The sequence below is a fragment of the Rhinocladiella mackenziei genome (assembly GCF_000835555.1).
Source record: "Rhinocladiella mackenziei CBS 650.93 unplaced genomic scaffold supercont1.2, whole genome shotgun sequence".
In the NCBI taxonomy this organism is placed as follows: domain Eukaryota; kingdom Fungi; phylum Ascomycota; class Eurotiomycetes; order Chaetothyriales; family Herpotrichiellaceae; genus Rhinocladiella; species Rhinocladiella mackenziei.
In genome coordinates this window covers 392,443-417,316 of record NW_013550603.1, presented here as the reverse complement: position 1 = coordinate 417,316, position 24,874 = coordinate 392,443, and the positions used below count along the sequence as shown (strand labels likewise).

The 24,874-nt window shown below is 49.6% G+C and overlaps 8 protein-coding genes across 8 annotated transcripts; 3 read left to right on the top strand and 5 right to left on the bottom strand.

Moving 5' to 3' along the window:
• Nucleotides 1-2,472: 2,472 nt before the first annotated feature.
• On the bottom strand, nucleotides 2,473-4,287 carry Z518_01953 (uncharacterized protein; the record flags this gene model as incomplete). The annotated part of the gene is made up of 1 exon (XM_013418982.1): nucleotides 2,473-4,287. The coding sequence occupies one exon, from the start codon at nucleotides 4,285-4,287 to the stop codon at nucleotides 2,473-2,475; it is 1,815 nt and encodes a 604-aa protein (XP_013274436.1).
• Nucleotides 4,288-5,456: 1,169 nt separating this feature from the next.
• On the bottom strand, nucleotides 5,457-7,721 carry Z518_01952 (uncharacterized protein; the record flags this gene model as incomplete). Its single annotated transcript, XM_013418981.1, has 3 exons — nucleotides 5,457-6,152; nucleotides 6,208-7,565; nucleotides 7,634-7,721. The coding sequence occupies 3 exons, from the start codon at nucleotides 7,719-7,721 to the stop codon at nucleotides 5,457-5,459; spliced, it is 2,142 nt and encodes a 713-aa protein (XP_013274435.1).
• A 1,095-nt stretch (nucleotides 7,722-8,816) lies between these two features.
• On the top strand, nucleotides 8,817-9,680 carry Z518_01951 (uncharacterized protein; the record flags this gene model as incomplete). The annotated part of the gene is made up of 2 exons (XM_013418980.1): nucleotides 8,817-9,246; nucleotides 9,310-9,680. The coding sequence occupies 2 exons, from the start codon at nucleotides 8,817-8,819 to the stop codon at nucleotides 9,678-9,680; spliced, it is 801 nt and encodes a 266-aa protein (XP_013274434.1).
• Nucleotides 9,681-10,581: 901 nt separating this feature from the next.
• Z518_01950 (uncharacterized protein) lies at nucleotides 10,582-12,406 on the bottom strand (the record flags this gene model as incomplete). The annotated part of the gene is made up of 3 exons (XM_013418979.1): nucleotides 10,582-10,794; nucleotides 10,850-12,285; nucleotides 12,373-12,406. 3 exons carry the CDS (start codon nucleotides 12,404-12,406, stop codon nucleotides 10,582-10,584), a joined length of 1,683 nt encoding a protein of 560 aa, XP_013274433.1.
• A 1,810-nt stretch (nucleotides 12,407-14,216) lies between these two features.
• On the bottom strand, nucleotides 14,217-15,813 carry Z518_01949 (uncharacterized protein; the record flags this gene model as incomplete). Its single annotated transcript, XM_013418978.1, has 2 exons — nucleotides 14,217-14,405; nucleotides 14,464-15,813. 2 exons carry the CDS (start codon nucleotides 15,811-15,813, stop codon nucleotides 14,217-14,219), a joined length of 1,539 nt encoding a protein of 512 aa, XP_013274432.1.
• A 2,673-nt stretch (nucleotides 15,814-18,486) lies between these two features.
• Z518_01948 (uncharacterized protein) lies at nucleotides 18,487-18,898 on the top strand (the record flags this gene model as incomplete). The annotated part of the gene is made up of 2 exons (XM_013418977.1): nucleotides 18,487-18,774; nucleotides 18,833-18,898. 2 exons carry the CDS (start codon nucleotides 18,487-18,489, stop codon nucleotides 18,896-18,898), a joined length of 354 nt encoding a protein of 117 aa, XP_013274431.1.
• Nucleotides 18,899-19,684: 786 nt separating this feature from the next.
• Nucleotides 19,685-21,396, bottom strand: Z518_01947 (uncharacterized protein; the record flags this gene model as incomplete). The annotated part of the gene is made up of 2 exons (XM_013418976.1): nucleotides 19,685-21,254; nucleotides 21,305-21,396. 2 exons carry the CDS (start codon nucleotides 21,394-21,396, stop codon nucleotides 19,685-19,687), a joined length of 1,662 nt encoding a protein of 553 aa, XP_013274430.1.
• A 2,300-nt stretch (nucleotides 21,397-23,696) lies between these two features.
• Nucleotides 23,697-24,233, top strand: Z518_01946 (uncharacterized protein; the record flags this gene model as incomplete). The annotated part of the gene is made up of 1 exon (XM_013418975.1): nucleotides 23,697-24,233. One exon carries the CDS (start codon nucleotides 23,697-23,699, stop codon nucleotides 24,231-24,233), a length of 537 nt encoding a protein of 178 aa, XP_013274429.1.
• Nucleotides 24,234-24,874: the final 641 nt, after the last annotated feature.

Sequence of the window (24,874 nt, the reverse complement as noted above, 5' to 3'; positions counted from 1 at the left end):
AGGAATCGCTCTGCTGTCTTTCTTGCATGCTTCCCAGTAATCTTCCATCACAGAACTCGAAGTGGTCTGAGAACCTGGTCATGATTATGGCGGATGCCACGAGGCAAGACTGAGATAATCGATCTCTATTTGATTGACATGACAATTTTGAAAACGGTCACCTCGAGACCGTGAAAACCGAAAAGTCAGAAAACCGCTGGCCGACCGCCCCGGCAAAGGGTTTTGCTTGCCCAGGGCAAAAAACATTTTCGCCATAAGAAAGCCAATTATTCTCTACGTATAGAGCTGTCAACATCAAGCATGCAATAAACAATCATCGTTAAAGAAAATCCAACCTCGAAATCAACCCTATTCACTATGTTCTCTGCAATACTGTCCCCGAGAGGGACATCCGACGGATATCCAAGTCAAACATTTGATGAAAAAGGTGTCTGCTCCATGTCAAATCGATACCTCTAGTTATTTGAGAAATTGCGTGTCCCTCTCCCGGCGTTGGTCAACGTAGACCGCCGTGCATGAGACCGAAGGAAAAAAAGGGTAGTGCACATTTTCTCTGATATGGGCTTCCGCTTGTTTGGTTGGCACAGTATCACCTCGGATGGCACCATCACTTTCGAGAACATCAGTGACAAGCCCATTGAGTCCTATCAGTGGCAACAGGGCCGTGCACATTTTCTCTGATACCTCGTTGAGGGTATCCAGGGACATCCTCAGAGAAGGAAAATATGTCCCTGCTCGATGATGGAAGGAATAATGCGTGCCTTCCCGCGTTCCCCGCTCTCTCCCATTCCCTCCGTGTGCCAAAGAAAATATCGAGATGGGGAAGTTTACCCTGATTCTTTTCATGCGCGTGGAATGTGACATTTTCAATGGTGAAGGCAAAAGGTTGGCTGATCTTTTGCGCAAGGTTGACCAGACGGCCGAAGGAAAAGTGTGCGAAGGCCATCCACATATGGCGTTGCTCATGTGTTGGGTTTGGCCTTCCCGCATGGGGCAAGGGCTCCAGTAGTGCACATTTCCTCTGATATCGTCTTGCTCGTTCAAATCGGTTAAGATTGCGTTCCTACACTGGTTCAGCATCTCAGCGAGACGACAGGGACAACTGAGCATGGATGGTTATGCTGCGTTCTATGCCCATCCATAACTTACCCTTTCATCTGAGTACGTAGTAACCAAAAAGGAAAGCCCGGGCAAGAATCGAAGTGTTCTCTGTCTCTGAGCCCGGGTCCCAAAGACTGTTCAATTAAACAGACCAGCTAGCCTGGGTGCTTAAAGAGCACCCCTATATACATGATCTGCCTGAGAACGACTTTCTTTAGCAGACATGTTGTCCCCCGGAGAAGGGACCGGAAGAAAACGTCCACTGAGGGGCGGCTCGGTTCGAGCAGGCAAAGGGGGGAAACATAACGGACGTGGCAGGGCACATTTTCTCTGATATCGGCCCTGTCTTGTCCGATCTTTTTACCCACAGGGGAGACTTTTCGTAGTGTACCTAACCCGTGCAGTAACCGAATGAGGTATTCATACGAGAGAAGAGAAGAGCGACATGAGAAAACGAAAATAGTCAAGGTCGATTTTCAATTCGGGTTTTGTTTATTATATACTACATCCCTCGTCTCTTCATTCTTCGTCCACAAGTTAACAACAATTCTCATGATTGGAACAAAACAGTGCAGTCAGGGTATCATCTCTGCATAAGCCCCAGTTCATATTCGTATTCAATGTCCATATCATCTCGTATACCATGGATATCATACGCTCCTCCAGACGGCCCCTCACCCCAAACGACAAAGAGAAAAATAAATTCATAACGTCAGAACTGAAGGACTGGGTCCGTTGAAGCCTCAGCAGAAAGAAAGGTAATCATGTTAACGAGGTGGATGAGTTGACGGAGTTCTCGATTTCAATGCATGAAATCATACACACAACCTCGACTCGATTCGTCTCGTTGATCCAGAGGAATTCGGGCGTGGTCTCATCGCATGTTGGATAGTCGTGGACGATGGTACGACAGCATACCAAGGCCGATTCGATCGCCCTCTGGCTTCGATTCCGATATGTTATCCCTCTTTGAGCTTTGGGAGCACCGGAAATTCAAAGAGCTAAGATGACTAAACCCGCCGGGGGGAATGCCGGTCGCGTAATGACACCTGACCTCCTTTGCCAAAGAAGGTAGTATTCCTGTTATGAATTACCAAAAAGTGAGTCAGATCAAATCTTTTTCCGGACTTGAATCATGTCTCTTCAATGTCTTTGTGGGACGCTTGATTTTCATGATTCCCTCGCTCGTGGTCGAATTTGAATGGATGGTGGTGTTGTCTTCTCGTCCTCACGCTCGGTTTCATCTCCTTCCAGCTGCACCACTCTCTCAGCGTCAGGATGTTGATGTTCATTCTTCTCCTTCACACAAAAAAGGGTAAGACAGGGATTATCTTGAGAGAGAGCAACGTGAGATGAGAAAGCACAAAAAGGTCACAATGGGAGTTGTGCATTGACAGTGAGACTCACGCTTTGAGTTCTAGGTCCTCCCGGCCTATCCCTTGCACTGTACGTATTGAAACCAGACCCGACTCGGTACTCGGGGGGTGCAGTGGAATCGACACCAGATTGTAGCGTGGGCGTTGTAGCAGGTGTTTGGACCGAATTCGCGAGACTTAAATGCCTTGTTCCCGTTAAGGGAGTGGTGGAATTGGTTTCTTGATACACAGGACTTTCAAGTCCCAGACCGAGTCCTTCAAGTTGACGAGCTTCGTAAAGACCAAACTGTTGTTCGATTTCTGCGACGATGGCTGCATCTGATTGCTGTAGTGGAGCCGGTGGGGTTCCTCCTTCTGAGGAGATTTGGATTGGGGATTTCAAGACAACATGGCTGCTGGAAATATTGCTCCCGGGAGTTCGGAAAGAGATGTTCAACTCGACAGAATATGTCCGTGAGACTATGCAGGAGTGGAAGGTGGGCACGAAGATTTTGGGTCGGCTGGTGCTCGATGGATTGGGAAGTGCGATTGGAACGAGTACACTCGCGGTGTAGAAAGGGGATCCTGCCTGATACGATGATGAAGGCTCGGGGACAGAAGATGTAGAGGATGTAGAGTAGACTGAGGGTCGTCGGGAGAGATCCGATGAGGAGAAGCTCTCACGTTCTGATGGGGAGTGCCGAACCCAGGAAACGGTCGAAAGAGTCCGTGATGATAAAGGAACGGTCTCTGGGTACACGCCGTGCAAAGTAGACCAGTTGTCGTGCTTGCGAATCTCTGGTATCAATTTGTATGGGGCGGCTCCGAAGAAAGTGTAGACCCTCAACTTGCTCACGATCTCATCCAGCTGTGGAGGAACGTCATCGGGGGTTGAGGGGTCGAAGCGCAAATTGACCGTGGTCACGGAGGCAATTGGCTCAATCTGTCGCTTCTGCGGGTGTGGAAGACGAAGACTTCTCGGTTGGGTTGTTTCGGCAGTCAAACGGCCGATTTTACCGATCTTGAAAAGTCCTTTCTTAACACTCTTCTCCTTGCGGAGGACATGGTCGGATTCAGATTCTTCGACATTTAAAGGAGGCGCTTCTTCTCGTGCTGGGACCAATCTGACACGTTCTGACTTGTCAGCTAGTTCCAATAGTCTGCCAACCGCATTCCATTTTGTCACTCTGGCTCTGATACTGTATGTGATCTTGGCCATATCGGGTGCTAGATCGTCCATGAGTGTATGGCCGTCCCCAGAAACGCTGGGATCACCCAGGCTAGGGGGAAGTTGTGTATGTTCCTTTCTGATTTCCTCATTGTCAACTTTATGGGAGCAGATGAAGGGCAGGAGGCAATCAGGAACCACGAATGTGAAAGGAACAGTGTATGTGACTCCGGCCTCAAACATGCCATTCTCAGGAAGGGATCCTTCACTAATGGGCTGCTGGACTTTCAAAAAGGTGTGTCTTCCTGTAGTGCGACCCGTTGTCGGAGCAGTGGTCGCGATCCTTTCGACATATGTGAAACTCTGGCCCTCGAAAGTGATGGAGACGTCGTCAAAAGAGGTGTCTTTCTCGAATTTGATCTCGACCTGACCTTTGATCTCGTCGTATGTAGAGTACGAGTGGATGAAGTCTGCTTCGCCGTCAAGAATGATATCGATTTCATTCTTCTTGCGCAGTCCTATCGCTGTCGCAATTGCCGATCCCCGTCTTCCTGAAGCAGTGGCTGCGATCGGTAGAGATCGAGAACGACCATAGGACGGAACGGTGGATGCGAGGAAAGAAGGCATCTCGCCAGAGATCGTTTGACGAGGAGGTGGGTTCATTGTAAGGGAGAGAGAGGAGGGGAGACGAAGGGGAAGAAAGTGGGCGAGGTTGATAACAAGCTGTTGATGGATGGATGAATGGGGTTTGGTGTCTTGGACAAAGAGGGGAATGTCGAGTGTGCTTTCCGTGTTTTCCAGGTCAAGCCTTCAAGATTCAGGTCAAGTGCTCAGTCCATGTCAGGGTTGGAGCATTGGCGTTTTGGCGGGGGTTCTAGTTCGAGTTCTAGAGGCAGATGACTGCAGAGGAAAGGCTGCGCCGACAAACACTCGGATTGGAGAGTTCCAAAAGTTGGGGAAAGGAGGGAGATAGAGCGATGATATACAAGACTCGCCAGGAACCATGACCCATAACATTGGTTCAGCAATCGCACCCGTGCTTTCTAATTGTCTTCGAAGGGCGTAAGAGGCGGTGTCGGCGCTCCGTATAGGTGATGGTGGGATGCGATGTCCGCCCCGTGTTGTGTGTCGCGTATCGTGTTCTCGTTCGTGGTATGAGTCACTATATGCGAGGACCAGAAAGCCGTAAGCCCAGAACGAGGCCACGTTCTATATCCATCCATCAATAATGACATTTGACATGGGCGCTTGAAGGGCGGACCGCTCATGTCCCATGCTACGTGGTTGTCTAGGCCCAACCAGGCATATTGTGGACTGGTCCTCAGGTATAATATCCACTCCATACGCCCTGCGATGCCCTAACTTGCTCCATTCGCTCCATCCCCCAGTTTCTGTTGGTAAGCGAAATCCATTTTTCCCATTGTGCCTTCTCGAGTCAAAATGAACGACATCTCAACACTAGGACCTGAAAAGAAGCACAGCCGAACCCTAGAAAGAACTCACCTCATCTAATACCGATTCCTTCTGGATACCCACTTGGTCAACCCACGTGCTGAAGTCCGAGTCATTAAGAAATGAGATGGCGCCAGAGGAGCAGACTTTTTCCCGTCACTAATCCATTAATCATCTTTTCTTTCTCCCACGGGTACCAATACGACAAGATGGCGTCATGGATCTTTGTTTGCATTAGATCATTGTTGTGGCGCTGATGTATGCTATACAATCTAAGACCTTGCTCGTTTCCGTCTATCGTTAAAATAAAAATAAAAAAAATTTCCCCGGTTATACTAGACAGAGAAACCATATATTAGAAGCAAAACGTGGGTCTTCATTTAATCCACCTTGACGCCCCAATACATCCGTCGAACGAACATGTACGCCGTCAAGAACCCAATGGTCCCTGTCGCGAGCGAATAAACTGCACATGCAAGCCCGGTATAGCTAAAAAACAAGAAGCTGCTCACGAATCCTTCAATATGCAGCCGTGTGGCGTAATACCACACCGAATAGACAAAGATCCAGAACCCAGATGCTCCGCCCACAAAGAACGACTGCCACCACCAGTGGTAGTTTTCGGCACAAAGCTGAATGTAGGTCGTGATGATCACCGTCTCCGCAATGGTGATGGAGAGGAGAGCCGATATGATACTCAAGAAGCCGAAGACATAGTAGTAGGATGATTTATCGAGGTAGAGAGATTTGAAGACAAAGATGAGTTCGATGAAGAGGACAGCAAAGGACACTAGTCCTGCCGCCAATGCGAGAATGATATGGTGCTTGGTATACCATGCCTGCGGAGGCATTTGTCGAGGTATCGCGTTTGTTCTGGTCGGATGCTCCCAAGCGGAGGACCGGTAAAATCCGTAGTACGACCCCAGGTGAACCAGAGGAAGTTGAATGAGGAGCCATAGACTGGCCAGAGCAAGGAGGGTCGAGAAAGGGAGGGCCGTAGAGGATGCTTGTGCCCAAGTGAATAGATTCAGGACAAAGACCAACGAAAAGAGCAGACCGGGAAACAGAAGGGCAGTCTATGGGGGGTCCGGTCAGCTGGGCCATTGTGTGTCGGATTTCGTTTGAACTCACCATCATCGTGTTCTTGCGCCAATTCTGACCCCCGAAGGTCTTGTAGATTCGAGCAGAGAAATAGCCCGAAAATCCACCTGCGAACACGAAAAGCCCGACCCCGACACTCCAGAATCCTCCGCGCCAGCTGGGGTTCAAAATCCCGGCACAGCTGAGGACCAAGAGTCCCACGACCATGAAAACGAGTTGCATTCCGGAGCCCACCAGTGGCGCGAGGAGCCCGCCATATGGTGGCGGTCTGAAGACGTCGCCGTGAAGTAGTTTCCATCCACTGACGTCTTCCAAGGGCTCCTCGTCGGATGATAGGTCATCCTCCGGACCAGGCTCCGTGATCTTGTCGAGGAGGCCACTGCCAGACTTTTTCTTGTCACCACGTTTTGCAATGCGAAGTCGAGCCTCTTCCAGTACTCCATCACCTCTACCTTTGACATCTCCTTGCATGGCCCGTCCCCAAATGACAATACAGACGGCGCCGAGGATGCCTGAAATGATCAAAGAGTTGACAATGGCTAGCCAATGGGTGAAAGAGCTCTCAGCCTGGTCGTTGAAGTAGAGGTCCCATCGATTGGCCCATTCCACTTCATTTTCCTCTCTGAAGTAGACAGAGTAGGTATAAGGAATGGTCATTGTCGCACCGTCATCCCAGTCAATGACCTCCTCGGGAACATAGGATGAGTCGGCGTATTGTTCTTTCAAATAGCTGCTGTTCCCGGGAATGTACAAAAGCAATGGATCTTGATCCCCCGAGACGTCCAGGGGACAGCCCGTTTCGTTGCGGTGGCCTCCATTGATACTCTTGGTGTAGACTTCAAACCCCACAATGACCTTGTCGCCATTGTCGCCAGCTCTACCAGGGGCAAGCCGCCAGCGAATAACCAGGGTATAATGGTTGTAAAAGTAGTACCTCTCTTTGCCCGTTGCCGCGTCAAAGTCCTTGTAGCCCATTTTGAAGCCGGCCGCGTAGTATTTTCGACTTCGATCGATAGTGACAAACGAGGTCGCTCCCGGAAGATTGTCGAGGATCCATTCGGTGACATATTCACCTTCGATCAGCTGTTGGGCCCATTGCATCTCTTTTCGACCCACCACTCGGTCGCACAGGTAATGACAATCAATATCTTGACCCATATTGATCTCCAAGTCGGACGTCTTTATTCGATCCCCTCGGAGGAGTTCTCCAAGATTGAGAGGGACACTGTGGCCACTGGCAAAGGAGGAACCATGATGCTTGTGGCCAGTGGGCGGACAGACGAATGGCAGATCGAAATAGGCATATTGGAGCTGGCTGGTATCGGAGTACACCTTGTTCACGAGTAGAGGAATGTCTTCATCGTCGCGGTAGCTTCGTATAGAGTAACCTGGTGATGATCAGCACCTGCTGGGGGTCGAGTACACCCGTTGCGAAGGAAAAATCCGGGGTACACACCTGGGATGTAGAAGGCGTGAGATAAGTAGGAGAAGAGGAAGACGACGCGGTACAACCAGGACATGTGCAGCCGGACGTCGGGGGACATTGTGATCGAAGAGGATTAGCGAATGGAATCGGCACCCTAGGGCCTTTGTTGCAAGAAGAGGAAGAGGTAGAAGATGGGGGAGGGTTTAAGGTGTGTGTGGGAAGTGGTGGTGAGATTATCTGACAACCATCTGGGGAAACCTTAGCACAGGTTGGAGGACGAAAGATAGGCAAGGAAAGGATGGGATAGATTCGAGATGGTGATTGGAATTTGGATGGCGAGATGCAGACGCAAACGCAGATGCGAGAAAAGTGCGATTCATAGGTCGTTGGGCAGGTGGGTGTTTCCGTCTTGTTTGAATAAATAATAAGCACCGAGCACTGACACTTGGTAACAGAGAAAGAAGCCAGAAGCCCGTGTAGAAGGAGAAACATGGAGTGGGACGCCGGAGTTGCAACAGGCCAGTAAGAGACACCTACTCTAATGTCCCATGCCCTCTTATTACCACTCCATTACCCGCAAGGGTTAAAGCAAGACGCCCTCGTTCAGCCTCTAGAAAGCTCCGTATTGACATATTCCGGACCCGAGCAAAAAAGAGCAACCAATTTATTCTCCATTTTTGGGCTGCTGGCATTAATTGATAAGTAATTGCGTGACAGCTCTGTCCCTCTTTTTCTCTTTGATCGTAGTTGGGACCAGTCAAGACCTTCAAGTCCCAGGCTCCCTGCACAAGGCCACCCCTAGTCAAATCGTCCTCCGACTACTGATCGTGGCTTACACAATTTGGACTAGATCGCTGCAAAATAACACATGAGACCACTCTTACGGTTGCCCAGAGAAGGAGTCAAAAGATCCATTGAACAAAACAAATTCTGTGTTCTCAATACAGATTCCGCAAAGGGCTTCAAGATAGCACAGAGACAGAAAATAATTCAGTGCTCGGGCCGGTGCCTGGCTCTCCCAACGAAAGTTCTCCATCAATCAAAATCCGACTGCTTCTTCCGAAAGCCACAGACGTCTACATGATACCATACCTGCCCCTCACAATGGTAGTAGTAAATCAGTGTGCATTGGATTGCTCTCACGTTCATTGTTGTCTGCCTCTCAGATCCATCTATTACATCGCGTAAGTTGTCGAATCAGAATTTAGCAAAAATGCCCTTTGCCAACATCAACGGCCACTCGCTCCATTACACAGACATCGCTCCCGCGGGCGACAAAGATTCGCGTCTCACCTTAATATTCATCCATGGTCTGGGTTCGACCCAGAACTATTACTTCCCCATCATCCCTTACCTCACATCCTACCGATGCATCATTTTTGACAACTACGGAGCCGGGCGCTCCAAGTATGATGGAGGCGAAACCTCCATCACATCGATCGCCCGCGACGCACTGGGCCTCCTCGACCACCTCCAAGTCCCCAAGGCAGTCGTGGTAGGATACTCGATGGGTGGCATGGTACCGACCTACCTTGCGTCCATTTCACCAGACAGAGTTGTGGCAGGAATTTGCATCGGTCCGGTCCACCCAAGCGAAAGCGTGGCCAACGTCTTCCAGCAGCGAATTCCGACGGTGCGACAAGGTATGACAAAGCCAAACCTCAAGCGTATCTGTGTGCTGACTACTACTTCTTTCCGTCCAAAAGGTGGAGTCGAAACCATGGCCAACACCATTCCAAATGCTGCCACTGGCAGCAAAGCGACCGCCACTCAAAAAGGCTTCATTCGGGAGATGCTCATGTCCCAAGACCCTGAAGGGTACATTGCTAATTGCAGGGCCATTGAGATAGCCACTCCTCCCGAGTACGCCAAGGTGACAGGTCCAATGCTCATCATCGCCGGCGACCAGGACAAGAGTGCCCCGTTGGCAGGCTGCGAGAAGATTTTTGGCGAGCTTGGGGCGGATGCAAAGAGCAAACGGTTGGAGGTCCTGCAAGGCGTTGGCCATTGGCATTGTGTCGAGGCACCAGACCTGGTTGGCCCTCTCATCCGTGACTTTTGCGCGCAATTGCAATAGTGGAAATAGAAACTGGAAGAGTAGAATAGGGAGGCGGATGATGGACAACAGCCGCTTAGTTTTGTCTGAACAACAAACATAAAAGAAATCATGTCCCTTGCTCACCACGACAACATATTTGAAAATATATGGCTTGAATTGAGATGGCCATTTGCTAGGATTTTTCTCTCTTGACCATTTCTCCATGTCGCTTTCTTGTCGCCTCAGACTGAACATGCCAATATGCCCCTTTCATCAGCCGTGTATGAATGGAAGCAATCTTCTTTTCCTCTTCATCTTTCCCAAGAGTGGCCCGCGCTCCTTCGATCCTCTTGTTGGATGTTCAAACCCGATCGAGTACAAGCCATTCGACTGTACAACCATGTATCTCACAACAAAAACAGTATGTCTCGCTTGCAGCATATGTTCTTATTCTGATTCGTACCCTGGATCCAGCAAAGTCAAATGCATGCCTGCAATATGTAATCAACCTGAGAAACAAACAATTCAAACAAACGAAACCTGATCCCAAGCACGGTGATATCTCAATCACATCCACCATGGGCCAGAGAGACCGTCAGAATTCTGGTGAGATAAATCCAGCAGCCTTCCCATTCCTATTAGATTCAATTCCTCCTTTTCTCTCTCTCTCTCTCTCTTTTTCTTTTTTTTTTTCTTTTTTCCTTCTCGTGTGCATCTTTTGGTTCCCTTTTCCCTCTGGTCTGGCACCTAATGCCCAAAGAGGTCCGTTTGAACTCAGGTACATCTACCCGGCCCAGCATTGACAACATTAAACAACCGACGCCTCGCTAGAAATGCCAATAAACTTTTTTCGGGTGACATGCCAATTCTAACGCGAACATAAAATGTGAAAACGCCCGCGTAGACGCCCAATCACAGATGTGGCGGACGGATATCGCGCTCACAGAGCAACATCTAATACCAAACTCACGTCCTGCACTTGTGGCCCCGCGAGATCTTCAAGAACCGGTATCAGATCCAGCAGTTCATTGTCATGGGCATCGGAAAACCACGAGCTGATGGGAACAGCGTGCTGAGGATGAAAAATGTACGAAGTCGGCGAATTGTCGATGATGATCGTCTCTTTCAGATCGCGGCCTACTTGTGACAGGTCCTGATGTGATGTTAGGCAAACTAGTCTAATGATCTCTGAAAGTCGCGCGACTAACCTTGACATAATTTCCTTGATGGTTGTAGCAGCTCTCTCTGAATAGCCTATGATGGACAACATGGTGAATGTCGAGCTGGTCCAATAATGGATCACCATATTTGGATACGGACGCAGTGAAAACTACCACCTCGTACAGTTCACCAACCCTTTTCATAAACGCGTCTACTCCAGGCCTTTTGATCACATATACATTATGGTACTGGCCTTCGATTTCGACAGGAATGGTAAAATCGGCCTGGTTGAGAATCTTAAAGCTGCTGTGCACCAGTGTTTCATCCAAATCGAGAACCAGGCATTTTCGACCTTTCAGATGAGGCTGAATAGGAGGCAAAAGCCACGTTTGCTTCTCTGATGCCGCCTGAGGAACAGGAGGTACCTCTTTAGAAGCAATTTGTTCTTGTCGTTTTGCCAGAGGAGGCGGTGGAGGTAGAGGTGCTTGGGGCTGTAGTTCTGCTGGCTGAGGTGGCTCGTCCACAGGTTCTTCATCCACATCTGGAACCGCGGGAGGTGCATCTTGCATCTCCACATCGCTGCTTCTCTTGCTAGCGCCTTCATACCTCTGCGTTTCGGCGGGATGCTCAGGTTGAATAGGAGTGGCTACGATCACGTTCAAATCGGGCTTGGTGGACTGCTCAGCTGTTGTAACTGTGGTCGTCTTTGCCTGGCTCTGTTCACCGAAAGAGATGCCTTGATCCCCGGCACTGGGCTCCGCTGAAGTGGAAGTTGGAATCGTCCCACTGGCCCGTGAAGCAACTCTTTCGTGGTATGCATCTTCTCGTGGTCGTGCGTAATCCTCAAGTGGTTTCTTCTCAGACAGTTCCCCCTCCTCTTCCTCTCCAGGTCGTCCTTGCAAAGCTCTTTCGTCTCCTGGAGTCTTGGCTTCCAAAGTTTTCTCATTCTCCACCACAACTTCGTTCTGATCTTGCGGTCTGGATGTCCTTTGCGGCGTGGATTGAATTTTGATTTTCTTTGCTGAGACGTCGGGATCGTCAGACTTCGTATCGTCGGAGAGCTCGCTGGGACTGCAGCAATTCAAAAAAGCAAGAAGGCCGCCTCGTGATTTCTTTCCCGTTCTCAAACTTCCTGCTTGTGGAAGGGGTGGAACGGGCTCCTTGGCGCTCTCAGAAGCCCGAAGTACCCGAGCTGACCTTCTGCTGCTTCTGCTATTATTCCTGCTCCTGCTTAATAGGCTTCGTTTGGAGCCTCGCCTCGGAGAGGGAGGCCGTTCGTGAGGCACCGGAGGCACCGGAGGCACCGTAGGGCTTGGATCAGAAGGCTTTTGATGAGAAGAAGTCCGAGAAGGTATATTAACGAGCGGCGGTTGTTGTTTGGGTTTGTCGGTCATTGTTTCATTGTTTTGAGGAGCTGGAGTTGAGGAATCGGCGGTGGAAGCGATCGAAGTGTCATTCGTTTTGAGGTCTTGTGTGGAGGCGCCTAGGGAGAAAACACGTTAGAAACAAAGTGTGCCCATCGCGGCCCAAGGTCGAGAGACGGTTCAATGATCCGATGGTCGCGCCATACCTGTCGAAGGCTGAGTGGCAGCGCTTCCACTCATGTGGGGCGATCGATGGCCTTTGTAGGCCCCTTCTTCTGGCGTGCGCGCAGACAGTTGAAGTTGACAAGTCAGAAATCATGCGAAGTCGACGAGAAGGGACGGTGCTTAGGGTGTGGACGAGATGTGACGGTTGGTAAGCGCCAAAGAGCGGAAGGGCCGACAAAGCGGCAAGCGACCAGAGTGGCTGACCGGGGAAGGATGGTGAGATCGATGAGAGGTGACTTGAGGTGGAAGAAAGGATGCGGCAGGTCGGTCAAGCGATTGATTGACTGATGGATTGATGGATTGACCGATGGATGAATGGATGGAAGTTGGATTTAGATTCGGTAAAAATGGAGGAGCGCGACGATAGTGGGCAGGATGGCGCTTGAAGATGGGAAACTACAAGCAATACTTTTACTCGAGTGAGTGATTGTTACTCCGAGGTGCACAGGCTGGAAGAGACTGGAGATTGAAAACATGCACCGAGCAGCTCGTCTATAAGAGGTATAGATTCCGTGATTGGGGGGGGGGAAAACGAGATCAGCAGCTACCAGTTGCCAACGTTCGTAGGCAATCCAGCAAGCAAAGCAAGTCTATCTAGCCTAGGAATATTAGGGCTCATTAGTTTGACAATTGGTACAAGACTCTACTCGTGGGCGGTAGGGGGGATCCAACGCCGAGCACTGGGGAATAGTATTATTCCACACCCTCTCGTCCATCTTCATTTCCTCTACTCCTGGCTGCCTCCCCCTCGGTTCAGCTGCTCATGCTTCTATTCTTCTGCCTGACTGGCTTCAGGATTCTATCCACCCAGTTTCCTGTCACTGCCTCTCGCTACTCCTCCTAACCGACCTCCCACACTCTCTCTTGCCTTCTCCAATCGCCATTCCGACTGCTCCTCCTCAAATTGCCCCTACCAACGAACTCGCAAGTGACCACTTGACTTTCTCTCCATACTCCACTAAACAACCGAATCAGTTCCGGGCAATGATAGATTGGGTCTCGGAGGCTACCCCATTAGCCACAGGTCAGCGCTCGGGCGGAAATTGGGCAACCGCGCAGGGGTTTATCCACCCCGCGAATCGCTGTCTCTGGATAAAGAGGACACTGCGGGTTCGCTAGCAGCTTCGACCAAGGAGGAAAACATGAGTCGTTCGCTTGCTACAGCTTCCCTCGACGGTTTGGCCACCTTTTTTTTTTTCCTCAGCCATCAACCGCCTAACCGCCTGGTTTGCCCACACTTGGACCACTCCCCACGCTAACAAGCCTTGCTAGTCTGTGATTGGCTCGATTCTCACGCCGTTTAACCGCCAGTCTTTCTTCAGATTTCACACACCCCCTTCCCGTTTCCATCTCCAAAAAAAAGTAGGAGGCCGAAGTACATGGCGAGGCGATTCAACTTCGAAGTGAAAGAGGAAGCTACTTGCTGATAGACATCATCAAGACATGTTCTGAACACGTGGAATCAGCAGATTTCGGCGCCTCCATACCGCCAGAATACGTCAAGAACAGAACGGCGTCTTTCTTTGTTTATGGCCAGCCACATGGATCTCAAGTTTCCAGAGCCATGAAACCAGAGAAATGTCAAAATCCTTTTATCTGCCACGAATCTTTGCCAGTATTGATCAAGGTGTTACAAGATTCGCCAAAGAAGCCTGCTGACCACATGTTTTATGCTTCGAGAGGATCACCGATAGTCGCTCTACCTTTCCCTTTCTCAGCATTTGGTCGTGCTTTTAATCTTGAGGTGATGAAGTTCGCTTTCAACATCAGTCAAAATCGGCATATCGAATGCTGAGGACCCTTTATCTGGAGAAAGAAGACATCTTCACTCCTGTCGGAGCCTTACTTTGGCCCGAAAATCGGTCGGTTTCACAAACCAATTGTTCTCAGTGCTCCATTCTCGCTCGGGATGCTCGAGCTCAAAGTCGAATGTCTTAACAATTTTAGGGATCAGTTTCGACATCTCAAGATATGAGATATTTCGGCCAATGCACGTCCTAGACCCCAGGCCAAACTATGAATCGATCAGCATTCACGGACAGGATTCACACTTTTCAAATGTTGTCACCTACCGGCAAATAATAGGCGTCCATTCTCTTCAGTTTCTCTCCACCCTCCTCCTCAGCCTCAATCCACCTTTCCGGTCTAAATTCTCGAGCATCTGGACCGAATACACTCTCATTGTAATGTGCGCACCAGGTATTGAGTCCAATGGTGATGCCTTCTGGGAAGAATCGACCACAAATCTCAACTCCTCCTTCGGGAACATCTCTCCACAATGGCAGCCCGGTTGCTGCGTGCATTCGGAGGGCTTCCTTCATCACAGCCTGCAGGTATGGCATCTCCTGGCTCTCCTTGAATGAGACATTATTGTTTCCACAACGGCCTTGATCTTCAAACTCCTTTATCTCTTGTCGAAGCTTCCGCATCTTATCTGGAGCCTTCAAAAGGTGATACAAGATTGATGATAGACTCACAGCAGTCGTGTCAGAGCCTGCAATGATGTTTGATAATCCCATCATGAAGACGTGATAGGCTGTGACTTTTTGGGGATCCTCTTCATTTGCCACCATAAGTTTCTCCAGAAAATCCATCGGTGCGTTTTCATCTGTGTCCTTTGATTTTCCAACATCCTGACCAGCTCTCTTTTCTGTTTTCCTCTGCTGGATTCTTTGTTCCACATACCTCATCAAGTAGTTTCGACCTGCTGCACCACCCAATCCAAGACGAGCGAACATGTCGAAGAGAATGGGATGCCATTGGGCATAGATTCCAATCAGGGTGCTGTATCTTAACACTCCATGCAAGGCCTTCAACAACCCCGCAACGTCTTCTCCTTTATCCAAAAACCCGAATCGTTGGGAATAGGTAATGTCGCCGATCACATCAAATGCGTAGCACTGGAGCCAATGAGCCATATCAATCGTTTCGCCGCGCGTCGCCAACTCCCTTAATCTTTTGTCGAAGATTTCAGCGCATTCATTGACATACCCTTCATAATTGACCAAACTCGACATAGAATACATGGCCTGAAATCTCTTTCGGGTTTCGGCATGTCTCTTCATATCTCTATCGGGGAACAGCGTCCACCGAGCTGGATCAGGATGTTTCCACCCATCATACCATTCTGACTTTGGGAATTTCGAAGCAATGCCGTACACTTTCTTGACAACCTCGGGCGAATCAATGCTGTACATGTTGGGTGCGACACGGACAATGGGGCCATATTTGCGATGCAAGGTGATGTCATCATGTTCCCAACGCCCGCGCATGACTCGGAAGAAATAATAAAATTTCCCGAATCGAGCGAGAAATGGGCCCGGTATAGTGCGCAGGGGTGAGGTGATTGACTTGTAGAGAAATAGCAGGACTCGTATCGCGCAGAGGACGACGATTGCCCACAAGGCGTACCGAAGGAGCATGGTTGGGGGGGAAGGATGTTCGGCAAGGGGGGTCAATTCAATGGGTGAATTAGTGCCTTTTCGATCCATGACTGTGGATTGAATCTGTTCGTGCTCTCGTATTGTAATCTTGTCTGGGTCTCGATGAAACACAGCAGAGCAATGACCTTGTGGTTTTAATATCGGTCGACGGTCAGGAAATCCGGTGGTGCGTACTGAAAAGTCTGATGGGAGATCGTCATGCCGAAGGGTAATTCAGCGACGTCGGTGGCCTGAATCTCTGACATGGAACAAATTCAGTCATTATATCGCCACCGCTACGCCGATCCAAATCGGACAGCTGATCATCGGCCTCGAGTGTGTGTTTTCGCTATTGTATCGTATCGTCGATGATGAATGATGGGCGAATTTCGCGGGCAAACCCGAAAACTGGAGTCACTGCGAGGTATTATGAGACTCGGTCAAGCTTTTCGTTACCTTGATCAGCGATCTAGATGGTCGATTTGTCGTACCTACAAATCGGAACTGGGGGACTATGAGATGCAGAGGAGAGATTTTACTGGGTCCGCTTAGGACGTATCGCAATGCGGGGGAGGGCTCGTTCGGTAGCCCCACAAGAGGACTAGCCCGGTCGCTGGTCAGCCTTTGCCTCGGACTTTGGGTGTTCGGATGTAGATTCGCTACCAGTACTGTGCTCCTTTATGGGTGAGATGTGAACGAACATGCACACTGTCCAGCTTACCTTACTCAGGAGTTATATGACTTACGTGCGTACGTATACCTCAGGTCAGAGTCTGAAGAATGTCATTTACCGATATCTAGATTCATGTTTGAAATTCGGGACTTGCCTGATCGTTCAATTATGATGATTACTGGTCACAATAGTGAACTGGATGGTACAGATTGATTCCTGTCGAAAGGCAGAGGAAAACTTCAGATGGGGACAGCGACGATGACTATTCTGGAGCTCAATGACGGGAGGCGGGATAGTGAAGGTCAGCCCAGACATAGGTGGCGTGGAGGAGGGTGAGCAATATTTGGGCAGGTTTGGGCGGTATTGTTTTTCCCGTACGTTGGAGCCAGTAAGCCTGCGAATGATCCCTCTTTTTTCCCCCCCTCGAGTATGTAACACGACGCTGGAAGCAAAGGTGCACACCAATGGACATAGACAAAGATGTGTAAACGTGGATGTCGATGGACTCAATGCCGTTGTTCTTGCAATAGACAAAATGCCTTACCCTTCCTTACCTGGCTCGCTTGACAACCCAACATCGAGGAAGATGATCAGGTCTGACCTGCTCCATACTTGCTTTGCACCGTATAATAGGATCCTGAGTTCATCAGATAAATGATGACTTGACCTTCGCGAAGAGTGCGAATGGTGTATCCATGACATCCACTTTCAACTTCGCCCGGTTCCTAGGACGGGCAGATTATTGGCTCTCAATCCCGTGGATGATCAATGCCCATCCGTCCGTATAGATCTTTCTTTTATCAGAACCTGGCCGTTAGGAAGGGACTGGAGATGTTCGGTCTTCTTCTTCTAGTTCCTAAGAACGTTTATCATCCGCCGAATATACTATCGGCATTGATATCGTCCGAATCTTAAATTCAGCCTTGTGCCCCTTGTGCCCCTTGCGCTCCCAGCTAAAGTCAGGTGACCCAAAAAAAAAAAAAAAAAACTCAATCTTCATATTCTCGTCTCGATCTCGCAGTAAAGTTGACTGAGGTTCAGCATATCCCGGGGAATAATATCGACGGAAGACATATTCTCGTGCGTCCCCTCGCCCAGCGCAGGGATAGGGGTTTATTGACAAGTGAGCAGATGAACAACTAATCGCTGCAAAAATCAAGGACCTGCTGGGTAGGGGAGATTGAAGGAGGGCTCTGGCATAACGGGATGCGTCCTTAATGAACCGAAAGAACAGGAGGGGGTGATGTCGTAGGTGAGTTTGCCCGCTGGAACCGTGCGAGTTGTCTGAAGGAGGTCTCTCTCCTGTTTCATGGCGTCAAGATCTTTCTTGGCTGCTGAGAAAAATTGAAATCTTGACACAAGGACTATATCAGGACACGGAGGATCGATTTAGTCAATGCAAGATCTTCTTTGAATTTTAACCCGTTATTGTCGATAGATTTCCATCGTACTACAACGTCAGTGGCTCAAGAGTCAAGGATTCAGTCATGTGAGGCTCTGCAGCCGAATCCGCCAACCTAGACATCACTAGCTATTGGCCACACAGTTCAGCTGGCCACATTCAGATAGCAGCACCAGTGATCAATATGATGATGAACGCCGAGGTCAGGTCAATGGCGGTGGGATCTGAATTACGAACCTGGCTCGATGGTTTCCTTGTTTCCGTAGCTTTCTCTATGGCGGGGTGGGTATTTGTGCCTTGTCCCCTGACGATTGTCTGATGGAGTTGACGTCATTCGGCCTGCGAGGATTCTCGAAAAGAGCATTTATGTTTCTTCATTCCACAACTCTAACTCACTGCCTGAATCCTCTTCACTAAAAGGCCAGTTTACTTTAAGAGAACCCTCCTGCTTGACCACTGATCCTCTAAATATTCTCAACCCCGAAGTCCAACCTCATCCTTGAACTTCCAACCCTTGTCGTGTGATCACACCGTTCAACCTCACCATCACTCCCACCCTCGTCAAGCACCCAAGTAAACTTCTCAAGTCACACCCACTATGCCTCGCGGAACCGGTCTCATCACTAAAGTTTTCTACAAAGGCAACACCGATGACTTCATCGTCTTCGTCGAATCTCCAGAAGACTTGCAAGCATGGAAGGCGGACAAATCCATCCCGTTGGCGCAGGTGGTGAACTCGTTTAAGATCATGGTGACACACAAGCACGGTGCACAGGGTCAGATGGACGGAGCATCCAAGGCTAGTTTGGAGAATGAGTTTGGTACGTCGTATGAAGACGACGTCATCAAGAAGATTCTCGAGACCGGTCAGATGCAGACTGTTTCGGTGAGTTCACATGCAGATTTGAATTATCCTAGGAAACATGTACTGACAATCTCGTTAGAACTCCGAACGACCTGGAATTCGTAACGAGACCATGGGTCCAAGACAAGGTCATCCAACCGCCTAGGTGCCACAAATTCAACAGCGAGGGTTGGACCTGATCTTGGGATTTATCGAGATGAAGAACAAACACCACGAGGATCTGCAAATGTCAAACGAAGATGATGAGATGGATGTGCAGGGGGCAAACTCCAAATGCGTGGCGATGAAAATGTAAACATGTCTGAACAGTAAGCAGGACACAAGACTCGGGACTCCGAACACAACTGCTCACAGTGAGCTCGAATGCAAGTCCAGCAAGGCCTTCACAGTCGGAGGCGTCAGAACCGGCGGAAAGTAGCAGAGATCAAATGCAAACTGAGTGACTGGGAAAGCGAAGTTCCTGGGATCTAAAATTTTCTCAAAAATTTTTTCTTTTTTTTTTAAAAATTTTCTGTGTCGCTTCCAAGAGACTGTTATCCCCATCTGAGTCCGGGTTTAAGTCGAGTCTCGTAGCCACGTCATGCCATAAGGTGAGCATGCTAGTCAACATATTGTACATAAAAAGAGGCTGTCCTTCTCTTTCCGTGCTTGCTTGTGGGTGTATCTGGCGGGCTTTCGCTTGCTGAAAATCAAATCAACTCAACCCAATCCGTACGTGACATTCCCCATTCCCAAATACCAATTCTGTCCAAAAATAGAGAAAAGAAAAAAGGTGGAAATGAAAAATAACCGGGGTCTTCGCCTTTTGAGGTCTTGACATTGAAACATTTGATCTGGGCTTTTCCCTAAGCCATGAAACATCGCATCACATCGCATCGTATTCAAATGAACCAGTCAATTTCAGATACCGCCCCCTCCCAAAAAGACACATTTAAAAATGTTCTTTCCAGAAGCGGAATTTAACCAAATCATTGCTTGTGGCTTTACAAGCGGACTTGATTTCCCGTGCGGCGGCACTGGGTCCGCAGAAGTATACACCAACCGTTGCCTTCATTTGAGCGGTGATACTGGCTTCCTTACCGACGTCCAAATATGTCTGGTCCATAAGACCATCACGCATGGCGCCGAAGAGACGTTTAAAATCTGGTCGACCGTATTGAGTCTTGGTACGTAGCTCCGTTAGAGGATCCACGGCATTGCCCACTGTGTTAAGGTAGATGTTCGCGGCCATGTTGGCATCCACACGCTGTGTGAGGTACGTATGAATGCGGAGGAATTCAGGGCCACCGACAGTTTCAGCGGCCTCGGCAGACTGTCGTTCGAGAGAGGACAAAAGGGTCTGGAACCATTCGAAAGATTCAATGCTGCGAGTAACCCAAAGGAACTCAACACGCTTGAGACGTCGGGGCGGATTGGGTCCCGCACGGATGTTGTAGATGTGCTTGAGCACTGATGCCCAGGGGGTGACACCAATGCCTGTTCCGATGATGACAGCAATTTCATTGTCGAAGACGTCTTCGGCGGGTGCACCATAAGGTCCGTCGATGCGGATGGCAGGCATTTCCTGGCCATGTCTCAGCGCAATCTCGTAAATGCCATTGCTATCCAGAGCGTCGAATTCTTTGGCTTGTGCTGGGCCACATCCTAATGCATCACCGACGGCTTTTGTCCAGTCGCCCACTTGACGAACATGGACTGAAATATAGGGGTCGAATGGGCAGGAAGTGATTGTGAAAGGGTGCCATTGCTGGCTAGACACGGCCGGGATGTTGACGAATAACCACTGGCCAGCCTTGTATTTCATGCTGGGTTTTTGGAATTGAATTTCCATTGCGTCGTAAGGGTGACGGATCACCTTGTAGATCTTGGTTTCTCTGCGGGCGCGGACTTCTCTCCAAAGACGTTCGCCGAGGTAGAGAGCACCAGAGATCAATTCCCATCGCCAACCCTCGTACCCGAGGCAGTGATCCCAGAAATTCTTTCCAGCGAAAGGAGAGAATGGATCGGTGGTATCTCGCACGAAACAGCCCACAGCGTGGGTGTACATGGCGAGGAAGAAGGGAATAAAGAGGTGGTGTGTATACCAGAAAGTCTCGAAGGACTGCTGTCGGATTCTATGATGGGCAGTAGTATATATCAGCAGCATGCAGAGCAGCATGATATGACCCGTAATACCGCCTGCTTGGGTGTAGTGGATTTGGATTGCGGTTTCGGGACGAATCTGAGTCCGTTCGACGTTGAAAAAATTGACATAGTGGCCGCAAGTGTGGATGACTGTGAAGACAAGCATGGCGTAGGCACACTGTCGGTGGAACCATTGCGTCTCATCGAGAGGAAGCCATTTGAATTTCGGTCGAAGGAAACGCATGAGATTTCGGCACATTGGAAGAAGAATGAGCATCACATCGACGGAGAGGACCAGGCCGGCACCTCGAGAGATCCACACTGAGAAAGTGAGGGTGTTGAGACCAGCTAATCGAGGATCTGCTTGTTGCTTCCACCTAGATTGGAGATCAGTGATATAGCCGAGCTGATAAATGAACAGGCTTACCAGCCAACGGCAAAGATAGCCCAATGAAACCCCCACCACAAAATATAAAAGACGATTTTGCTCGGAGCAAAATGGGATTTGAGAGTAGCCATGGTTGAATCGCCTGCTGATTGATGAGATCGGTGCTTCCTCGGTTTAATGGTCAATAGCTAATTGTTTCCTCAGTGCCAGATGGTTTATCTCCTCCGCATATCTGGCTTGTGTAGAACCCAAATCAAATCAATGAGCGTTAGACTTCTCGGGGCGGATAATAAACGACAGACAGTCAATTCAAGCTCAGAAAAAGGCCGAGAATGGAGGCTTTTGAGAAAACAAATGCTAGATATCTGCTAGGGTGTCCGGAGGCCGGTAACCCGAGAGATGGATGTTTGACGAGTTGATCATACGTTGGATCACACGAGAAGGCGGTACTGAAGGTAAATTGGTGTTTGGTTGGGTGAGGTTCGGCGTGTCGCAGTTGAGGGAGTATTTGTCCGGGGAGGGGGACCACCAGCAGCAGGGTGAAGCAAGTTAAGCAAGAGAAGTCGGAGTTGAGGGAGGTCGAATGAATTAGTATGACGGGTGCTTGAGGTCGAAACAGGCTTGAAGTGGATCCTGGGACAATAGGTGTAACAGGAAGAGAGCGTGGTGTCGGAGGTGGAGGTTATTTTTTGCACGTGGTGAAAGACGAGGGGAGATTGGATTCGGGGATTAATTATGCTGGAAGCGAGATAGAAAAGAAAAAGAGACGATGTGATGAAGATGAAGAGACTGATGAACTTACAGAATGGTATGTACTCGCTTGCGTTGAAGTCCATTGTTGGTAGAGAAGGAAGAACCAAATGTGGAGAAGACTGCGCCCTGGGCCCTGAGGCCTGGGTCCGCCACGGATACGTTAAGCCTGTTGGGGTAAGGTTCGGCGGTTACAGGGTATTCGAGATTGAATGACAGGTGCCAGAGCACACGGACGTACGGCGTACGGATGAACACCACCACCTGTCAGCGCCGCTGAGACGCTGTGGACAACTGCAAGGCACTCTTGCAATGCACTACATGGGTGATGGAAACAAAATCATGGTCGTGGGTATGTACTTGACAAACGAAGCAAAGAACTATGCTGCAGACGGTATGTACTAGCAAACGGCGAATATATTGGAATATTGGGGTGACCATCACGCAGACCTGCATATCGGTAAAATACCTGCCAATACCTCCCAACTGCCAGCGTATCATCGTGAGCCTGCAACCGCCCTGCCCAGGAAATGCCCGCTGCTGGCGACTCTGACTGGCTCGTTCTCCTCGATTTCCTCGCCTATCATTCCTTAGCTCCCGCTGCAGGTTCCGTGTCACATCCCCGTGTTCCAGATGGCCATTCGTTCACCATTGTTCACCACCATCTTGCAATGGGTATCCCGCCATCCAACGACAACCCCTCCGCCACGACTCGGCCAAAACTTGGGATCTGTACGGCAACCAACCTTTCTCCATCTCTTGCTCGGATTCTATTTCGGGCGCTTAAACGGCCACATAGCCTGCTGACCTGCGCCCAATCACCGCCTTCTGTCTCCCAACCTCTACGAATCATTCCACTCCATCCTGAGATATAATTCCAGATCTGGCAGGGACAAGACAATACTATTGGAAAGTGGAGTGAGCTGGCACAGAATATTCGATTCCAATTGCTTCACTGCATGATGACCGCTTCTAGGTCGGCACGCGGTGGCCTTCAACGGCCATGGCAGTTCTGCAAGGTTGGCCGCTTTTGCTCGGTGGTGCCTCGCAACCAAAAGATAATGACTTTTCCCACTTCCCACGGCTCTCTACCAATTCCATTAGACATCATACTCTTACCATTTCCCATCGTGAGTACAAAATCAATTAAAATTTGGTTTGCACGGTGGTGTTGGGATCTGTCGGGTGCTCTCACTCCACACCTGCGACAGTTACCGTCTCCAAAACCCCCCAACCACTCTGCGACGAGACAACATCTGCAACCAATCTCATACGCACCAAATCCACCTCCATAATACTCTCGCCGCTCGGACGGTCGCAGAACCGGCATTCTCTAACACCCTTCCTCTGACTGGAAATCTCTCCTCACCATCATTTCACCCAAGCAACTTTCCTGACCGGCTCACCCCATCACCGAAATCACTTGTTTCTGCTCCGTCATAAGGGGACCAAGCATTCCCACACCCGGGTCTGCCCATTCTCCTCATATACTTTCTCGACCCAGATGCACTATCGGTGACCTTCAGGCGCAGGTCGTCGTTCTTGCGTGCTCTCTTTGTCCGATCATTTGGGTTAACGGCCACGACTCTCGTTTTTCCTTCAGTTTTGGTTCTTCTTCCCCTTCAAGTCTGTACAACTTCAATTCAATCCCATCCGAACTCTTGCCGGCCTCTTCGACATAATGGGCAAACTCATCAAGAACCACTGGGCACGCCTCATCGTCTTGACCGCTGCCGTCTATCAAATCTTGGCTAGTCTCGAGGGTTTCTTCTGGCCCAAGATCTTCTGGGACTTCCTCACCAAAAACCTCGATGGAGCCGTCAAGCCATTTCCTGTCTTACAGATCATCAACCTCATATTGGGAATGTTGAGTTTTGCATGGGAATGGCCCTTGCATCCTGTGGTCAAGATGCTGCCCGGCTTACATAGGAGCTTCGAGGCCAGATTGGTGGTGTACCCCTTGTGCGCCCTCGCTGGGGTCATGATGTATCAAGCTACCAATGCAGCATTGTATTATATCATTGGAGTGGTTGTATATTTCTGGGCTTATTCAGAAGGAGAGGTAAGACCACCCCCCTTTTCTGTACTCGCGGACCTTGCTGACGTAATGCTTCCAGACAGTATGTCCAGAACCGTGGACTGTTCCGAAGAAGGGTGGTGCCAGACCCGGCCGAGTATGAGGGAGCCCAGGTATGCTGGGAAGCGTCGATTTATGTAAATGTCGTTGAAGGGCGTCAGTTGTTTGGATACAATGCTGGATCGTTGGAAATTCAGTCCAACAGCGCTTGAAGGGTCACGTTGATCTTGAATAGTGTTGACATACGATGCCCGATATGGGGGAAATGACGTATTCTTTTTTCGCATGGAGAAACCAAGCTTGTACAAATTACCCTCGGCCGAATGTTTAGAACATTGTGACGATGTTGTCATCGCAGGTGCCAGGCTTGGGGGAAAGGGGGGAGCTAGACAGTAAGGCTGGACTAGCTTTGTCCTACCCATGCAACGAACCTCGTCTGTATTCAAGCCCCCAATCTCTCCCATCTCAGTTTCGTCTGCCTAGTCCCAAACTTACCGAGACGTCGTGCATATCCATTTCGGATATGCAATCCCATGTGAAGATTAGGGTGTATGGATCCTGACGACGTACTAGGATAGTCGTAGGAGTAGCCTGGGTGGAGCGATAGATTAAGAAGACACGGACTTACATATCGGCATCCTGAGATGACAAGAACGAGGCGTGGGAGCACATCTCAGCATCCTGGTATCGCGTCGCCTCTTAGAGAACGGCCACGACTGAGTATGTAAAGTTTCATGAACACAACACTTTACAGGCCGCGACGGCATCCCGGTATCGATGTT